Source organism: Gossypium raimondii, chromosome 13 (genome assembly GCF_025698545.1).
Source record: "Gossypium raimondii isolate GPD5lz chromosome 13, ASM2569854v1, whole genome shotgun sequence".
Classification (NCBI taxonomy): Eukaryota; Viridiplantae; Streptophyta; class Magnoliopsida; order Malvales; family Malvaceae; genus Gossypium; species Gossypium raimondii.
In genome coordinates, this window is record NC_068577.1 from 5,320,667 (window position 1) to 5,329,245 (window position 8,579).

The 8,579-nt window shown below is 33.2% G+C and overlaps 1 protein-coding gene across 1 annotated transcript; it reads left to right on the forward strand.

The window, feature by feature from the left end:
• Positions 1–4,146: 4,146 nt before the first annotated feature.
• LOC105781311 (L-type lectin-domain containing receptor kinase IX.1) lies at positions 4,147–6,009 on the forward strand. The gene has a single exon (XM_012605846.2). The coding sequence runs from the start codon at positions 4,147–4,149 to the stop codon at positions 6,007–6,009; it is 1,863 nt and encodes a 620-aa protein (XP_012461300.1).
• Positions 6,010–8,579: the final 2,570 nt, after the last annotated feature.

Below are 8,579 nucleotides of genomic sequence, written 5' to 3' on the forward strand. Positions count from 1 at the left end.
TATTTTTTTGTAATATTTTGGTAAAAACTAGAAAAAAACCCTTTTCCCTGCCCTTTGCTCGTATTATTTTCCGATTTTATTACTTTCAATAAAAATATATTATTTTCGTATTTTATTATTTTATATTATTTCAGTACATTTTGTTTCAATTATTTGTATTAATTATTTCTGAATTTTTAAAAATTTACTAATACACTCTTACTTGGTCATTTGTTCGTATTTTTATCCGCATTTTATTATTTTAAAAATATCATAATTTTTAATTTTATAATTTTACATTATTTCAATGCATTATGTTTGAAATTTATTACATATACAATTTTTTCGCATTTTATTATTTTCGTGAATATACAATTTCCGTTTTTCTTTTCGTATTTTATGTTTTCTTAAACATATTTCTTTATCATTTTACTTTTAATGCTATTTTCCTAAAACAACTAATTTCAACATCCTAAGTAAATTTCATAAAAAAATCCTAATCAACATACAATGTACATACCATGAATTTTTTCATTCTAAATATATTTCATAAAATATATATGCTAAATAAAATAATAAAGTACGATAATGTACATAACATAAATTTTAACACACAAATATTACAAAAAATTAAATTTATAATAAAATTACATTTTTTCTTTTTTTCCTTCCTTCCCTCTTCTTCTTCTTTTTTTTTCTCTTCTCCTTTCCTTTTCTTTCCTTCTTTTTCTTTCTTTTTTCTTCTCCTTTCCTCTTCTTCTTTCTTTTTTTTTTTCTCTTCTCCTTTCCTTTTCTTTCCTTCTTTTTCTTTCTTTCTTTCTTTCTTTCTTTCCCTCTCCTTCTCCCCCCCCGACCAGCCCTATTATAACATTGGTGCCGCCAATGACTTTGGCACCTTTGGTGCAGCCAATCACCTTGGCACGACCAGGGTGTTGTCAAATCGGTCAGGTTTTTTTTTGTTTTTTGTTTTTGTTTTTGGTATATTTTGGTAAATAAAAAATTATAATATTTTGGTAAATAAAAAAAAGTTATAATATTTTGGTTATTTTTTATTTTTTTATAATAATTTAGTAAAAAACCCTCCTCACACATCGAGATTGCCATAGAGTACCTGTATTGACAAGACTTTTGTGAAAGATGTTTCCATTAGATATATAAATGTGTTTGTCATTACCAAAAATAAAAATAATATTATTCTAAAGATCTTATAAAATATTATTCTAAAGATCTTATAATAGTTATTTATGTAATATTAGGGATTTGATTTGCTTATTATCTAAATTTTAAAGATTTTACATGTAGTATTATGAGTTGAATTGAAAAATATATTATTTTTATATAATTTTATGAGATTATTGATTTTTTTTCTTTCACATCTTATGATTGAGGATTCATATCATTGAGATGACTAATATTGAAAAAAACTAAAAACTTTATGATGGTGGACGACTCTTTTTAGTGCAATTCATACTGAACCCATTACTTTCAAATTATGGGTCACTTCAAATTAACTATAACACTATTAAAGATAAATAGTATATTAATGAATTAGCTAGTAAGCTTGTTCAGGAGGAAGTAAGGTTAAAAAGTCAAGGTAGTAATTCCATCAACCTTAAGAGTAAATGAGCTAGTAAAGGACTTAAGACAAAAACCAACAAGTTTAATAAGAAGAAAAACTTGCCCGTCAATGTCTCTATTGACAAGAAAAAGGAACAAATGGTGGATAATTGTCACTTCTGGAAGCAAGTAGAACACTATGAAATATTGTCAAAAATGCAAAGCTTAGTTTGAAAAGAAAAGTAAATTTTATGTTTTTATATCTTTTAAATCAAACTTAATTGAAATTTCTAATAATATTAGTGGTTTAATTCGGTGCTACTACTCTTGTATCCAACATGATGCAAAGATTCCTTTTGATCCAAACCATAAACTCAACCAAAGATTTGATATATATATGTGTGTATATATAGATATATACAACTTATTGTCCTGTCTTGGATACTGGTTATCACTTAGATTTATTTTAGACTCTTTATGTACCTTCAATTTATAGGAACCTTATATCTATTTCAAAACTTGATATTTTGGGTTTAAAATATCTACCTTTTTTAGATTATAAGAAGGATTAAATTTTAATGGATTCCTATATTTCAATCAAATTTCAATTTAATTTATATACTTTAATTTTTATATAATTTGATACCTCAACTTTGATAATGTCACTAGTTAGTCTAAATACTTTATTCTAATTAAAATGATTATGCTAATTTCTAAGAATTGTTAGCACTATTAAATTTCTTTATTAAATTAATGTTCGTTACAATGTTATTTTTTGTTACATGGATACTAAGTAATCTTTTTTAAATTTCAAAATGTCATACTGACAAATTTAACAAAGTAATTTTAACAGTGTTAACAAATTAATGTAAATTTTAAATTCAAAAAGTAAAAAGACTAAATTTCAAATATAAAAAGATAAAAATAATTTTGAGTAAAAATCATGCTTTGAAATAATTCACAAGGTGTTATTATAAGAAAAGTACATATGGATCGATTAGATTTCTAAATAACATTATTATTTAATGTATTGATAATATAACTAATTGTGTTTACATCAAATTTGTATAGATCAAAATAATGAATATTGATAAGTAAAGGGTGGATTTGCAACATATCTATCTTTTAAACTTTGTACAAATACAATTTGGGTTAAATTTTAAAATTATATAAAAATTTGATTTAATGTGCAATTTGATACATGAATTTTGATTACTATACACATAAAACTTTGATTGCATTTTAAATATATACAAAAACTTTAATTTTGATTCAATCATACACATTTAAAGAAATAAATACATCAATTTATTTTTATACTAATTAATATAAATATTTGTGTATGTAATATACAAACATAAAATGATGTTATATCAATAATTATATTAGAAATTTAGAGAATTGGATCAAATCAAAATTTTATGTATAAAATTACACAAAATCGAAATCTATATTATTACAAATTATATCAAAGTTCATGTATAATTTTAAGATTTATCTCGTACAAATATTTAATCTTACACAATTATCTTAATTACTACTTAAGTTCTTTTATTATTAGAATAGTTTACATATTTAGATTATTTAATAAAGTAAAAATATCAAATAATGACAAAAGTTATACGTATATATCGCATATAACGTACGCCACCTAAAAAACTAATACACAAAAAGGATTTGTCTTCATTTATTTGGTACTGTGGATATTTGAAAAGATGAAAAGCTGAGGAAAAAAATAAAATTTCATGAGGTGACAACGACGATGAAACTAAAACAATAAGAAATACGAGAACAAAAACAAAAGCAATAATGATGACAATGACAATGTTATATCTTATCATCTGGTTTCTTGTCAAGCACCTCGCAGTCATCAATCTTCTTGCACTGACTTTACAACCATGGAACCGTTGGCTCGACAAGATCATTGATAATATCTTCTCACATGAAGTGGACACTGTCCACGGACATTTGCATCCAATCCTGAAAGGCTTCGTTCTCTGCTAAGTCCACCTTACCATGCCTTATACAGTCTGGGACTCAAATGGGAGAGACAAGGATAAGAAAAACCCTAGACTAAGGACCCCTTATCACCATCTCTGAAGATGCCATAACCTCTTCGTGTATTAACACAATGAAAATGACAATAATAATATAAAAACCTGCCTTTGCTTAATCATAAATATGGATGATTGGAAGAGGTATTTTTTAAAATAAAATTAAGGTTGGAATATGAATTAAAGAAAAGATTGTATGAAAACAAGAATATTATTCATTTTCAATAATTTAATGTCACATCAGTAATTTTATATTGAGTTTTAATATTTTTATTTAGATTTGATTTTTTTAGGATGAAAATATTGATATAGTATTAAACTATTGAAAAATGCTAATGCGTCACTTAACCTTCGGCAATAAACCAAAATTTGAATAGGATGAAAGCAATGTAATAAATGTGTTTTTCTATTAGTTAAGTGATAAGGGAAGAGATGGGCTTGGCTTTTGCATGTAAATAATCATAAACTATAATTTGTGACGATATTAACTATGCTGCTACTAAGTCGTTAAATAATCCCTCCTACAATGCAGTTTTGCTTTATCATTTCTTGGATCATGGATGTTAGAATCTTGTTTTTAATGTTGATATTGCCTTGGGCAGCTTCACAATCCTTCAACTTCACCAGCTTTGATACTAGCAATGACAATATAAGATACAAAGGTGACGCTCGTCCAATAAATTCAACGATCCAACTAACCAATCTCGAGGTTTGGAGGAGTGGCCATGCCATATATGCCGAGCCAATGCATCTTTGGGACAAATACACTGGGAAACTTGCCGGTTTCACCACCCATTTCACCTTTTCCATCCAAGCTCAAACCAATATAACCCCAGCTGACGGGCTTGCCTTTTTCGTCGCTTCCCTTGAATACCATGTTCCTGATGCACCCGACGGAAGCGGGATCGGTCTTGCAACAGGGACTCTCTTATTCAACTCCACTGAAAACCCCTTCGTTGCCGTGGAATTCGATACTTATCATAATGATTGGGACCCCGAAAATAATCACGTTGGCATCGATATCAACTCTGTAGTTTCGAATAAGACCATCGAATGGTACAGCGGTGGTCTGGATGGGGAAATAATTGATGTTTGGATCAGTTACAATGCGAGTTCGAAAATTTTGCAGGTTTCCTTTACAGGGTTTGGAGAAGATAATACCACCATCCAACAAAGCCTGCAGTATGAACTTGATCTGAGGGATTACTTGTCAGAATGGGTAACTTTCGGCTTTGCATCTGCGACGGGGATTTACTACGAGTTGAACACCATTCATTCATGGTATTTCAGTTCACATTTGCAGATTCCTGGGAATCAAAAAGGTAATATTAAATTCAATACCATAATGAAGGTGGGATTTGTTGTTATTGGTTCCTTCATATTGCTTTTTGGGATATGCTTGATCTTTCTTTTTCTGAAGAAGAAGAAGAGGAGAGAAAAAAATGAAGTATATGAAATTAGGTCCATGGACAAGGAGTTCGAAAGGGTTAGAGGAGCCAATAAAAGAACATTTGCTGAACTGATTGAAGCGACTAATAACTTCGCAGAGCGACGGAAAATAGGAGAGGGAGGATTCGGTGCAGTTTATAGAGGATTTTTGAAGGATTCGGACTCTGAGGTAGCAATTAAGAGGATATCAACGATATCTAGCCAAGGCATAAAGGAGTATGCTTCTGAGGTAAGGATCACTAGCCAATTGAGGCATAAGAACTTGGTGCAACTAATTGGTTGGTGTCATGAAAAGAAGGAATTACTCCTTGTTTATGAGTTCATGTTGAATGGCAGCTTAGATTCCCATCTTTTCGACGGAGAAAGGCCGTTAGAATGGAGAGTAAGGTATGATATTGCCCAAGGACTAGCCTCTTCGTTGCATTACTTGCATTTCGAATGCAAATCATGTGTGTTACATAGGGATATAAAGGCAAGCAATGTATTGTTGGATTCAAATTTCAATGCTAAACTTGGAGATTTCGGGTTGGCTAGGATTGTGTCCCATGAGAAAGCACCGCAAAGCACGAAATTCGGGGGGACGTTAGGGTATATGGCTCCAGAGTATGTTTCATCGGGCACGGCTAGCCAAGAAACAGATGTTTACAGTTTTGGGATCGTTGCTCTGGAGATTGCTTGTGGAAGAAGGCCTATAGTGGCAAATGCAAATAGGAATGAAATAAACATAGTGGAGTGGCTTTGGGGGTTGTATGCAAAAGCGAAGCACATTGAAGCAGCTGATCCACGACTAGAGGGAAAGTTCAACCGGCAACAAATGGAACGGTTGATGATTGTGGGGTTAAGCTGGGCTCACCCTGATTTCAATTCTCGACCATCAATCAAACAAGTGATTAGAATGCTAAATTTCGAAGTTTTACCGCGAAACCTCCCATTTCAAATGCCGCGGGTTCCAAATCACCTCTCAGATTGACCATCGGTCTAAGGATGGAACGCAGTATTGAAGTCCAATCTCAAATCCAAAGCCTCATGAAGTTTTTTCCCAAATCGAAAAGTGAAATGAGGATCCCTATCAGAAATTATCGAAATTGGAACCCCAAAAAGTCTCACAATCTCAGAAATGTAGAGCTGAGCCAACTTCTGTAGTGAATAATCCGTTCGAACCGGAATGAAATGGGCAGACTTGGTCAATTGATCCACGACGACCCAAACTGAATCATTCTTAGTAGGTGTTAAAGTCCATAGTCACACGTTTCCATTTCCATAAGGGAATCTTAACGAGTTGAAGCAAACCCGAAAGCAACTGGTGCTCAGCCTTAACTTGTTGGTACGTCAGACAACGAGAAACAAAATATGTTACCTCTCGTTTCAAACCCGGTCACTAATATAGTTCACAAAGATCCCGATACATCTTATTTCCATCGGGATGCATAGCATAAGGGCTATTATACGCTTCCCTCATAATAGACTATCTCAAATTGGAGTCGTTCGATACATAAACCCGTCCTCGAAAACAAAGAACCCCATCACTATTCAGCCCAAAGTTAGACGCACTACCACTTTCTACTTGACGAAAACACAGAATCAAATAATCATCCCTCAATTGCTTATCCCGAATCTAATCAATCCATGTCGGCTTAACTTGCAACTCAGCTAGCAAACTCCCATCATCAAACAAACTAAGACGAGCAAACATCGCCCATAAATCAGACGTTACTCTATGACTAAGAGCATCGGCCACCACATTGGCCTTACTGGGATGATATTCTATCATGCAGTCGTAATCCTTGAGTAGTCAATCCATCTACGCTGCCTAAGGTTCAACTCTTTTTAAGTAATGAGGTACTTCAGGCTCTTGTGATCGGTGTAGATGATGACCTCTCACAATACAGATAGTGCCTCCAAATTTTCAGGGCAAAAACCACGACAGCCAACTTAAGATCATGCATCGAATAATTTCCCTGTGTGACTTAAGCTATCGAGATGCATAAGCCACAACCTTACCATCTTGCATCAGAACACATCCCAACCCAACATGCGACGCATCACTATAAACCAAAAACTCCTTATCAGTTTCAGGTTGTATCAGAATAGAAGCTTGAGTTAGAATAGACTTCAGCTTCTTAAAGCTCTATTGTTGTACATTAGTCCAGAAAAAAGGAACATTCTTGCATAGAATCTTAGTCAGAGGAGCTGCAATCAACGAGAACCCCTCAACAAACCTCTGATAATAACTCATAAGACCCAAAAAACTGCTGATCTCAAAAACATTCTTAGGATGTTTCCAATCAAGTACAACATCAATCTTTCTAGGATCAACTCGAATCGTTTCAGTAGAAATCACGTGCCCCAGAAACGTTACTTCTCTTAACAAAAATTCACACTTGCTCAACTTAGCATAGAGCTGTTTCTCTCGGAGTATCTAGAGAACTACTCTAAGATGCTCATCATGCTCATGCTCGATTTTAGATTACACCAGAATATCATCGATGAAGTTTACGATAAATTAATCTAAATACAGCTAAAAAACCCAGCTCATCAAATCCATGAATGCAATTAGAGCATTCGTCAAACCAAAGGGCATGACTAGGAACTCATAGTGCCCATAATGAGTCTTAAAAGCCGTCTTAAAAATATCAGCTTCCTTAAACCTAAGCTGATGATACCTGAAACGGGTATTTATCTTCAAGAATACTGAAACCCCACGAAACTGATCAAACTGATCCTCGAAAGTGGGTACTTATTCTTCATAGTTAACTTATTCAACTGTCAGTAATCAATGCACATCCTCATGGTGTCTTCTTTTTTTCTTTACAAACAAAATCGGTGCCACACATAGAGATATACAAGGATGAATGAACCCACGATCCAGAAGCTTTTGAAGCTGTGCCTTAAGCAATCTCCTTCAGTGCCATTCAATAATGAGTGATGGACACCGGATCTGTAACCGATAGAAGCTCAATGTCGAACTCAACTTCCCGATTCGGAGGTAAAATCAGTAACTCCTCGGGAAAAATATCCAGAAATTTCTTCACTATTCTGATGTTCTCAACAGAAGAGTCCCCAGAAGCTGAAATACTTACGTAAGCCAGATATGCTTCACACCCTTTCCTAACCAGTTTTTCAGCTACTAGAGCAGAGATTACGTTAGATAAGTAATCTCGACGCTCGCTAATCACAACAACCTCGACATCATCCCTAGTTCTCAAAACTAACCTTTTAGTCACGCAATCCAAACTGACTCAATGCTCTACCAGCCAGTCCATACCTAGAATCAAATCGAGCTCTCCAAATGGTAGCTTGATCAGATTTGTTGGAAACACAACCCCTTGTACTTCTAGCTGTACATTCCTAGACAGTCTATTTACTCGAACTGATTGACCTAACAGACTCAATACAGAAATCTTACCCGAAGACTCTCAACAGTAATTCCCAAGTTATCAGAGATAGAGCTAGCTATGTATGAATATGTTGATCATTATCTATCTGTAATACCTAATTTGCCCGGCCCAATTTTACAAATAAAATAGCCCAGGCACTATC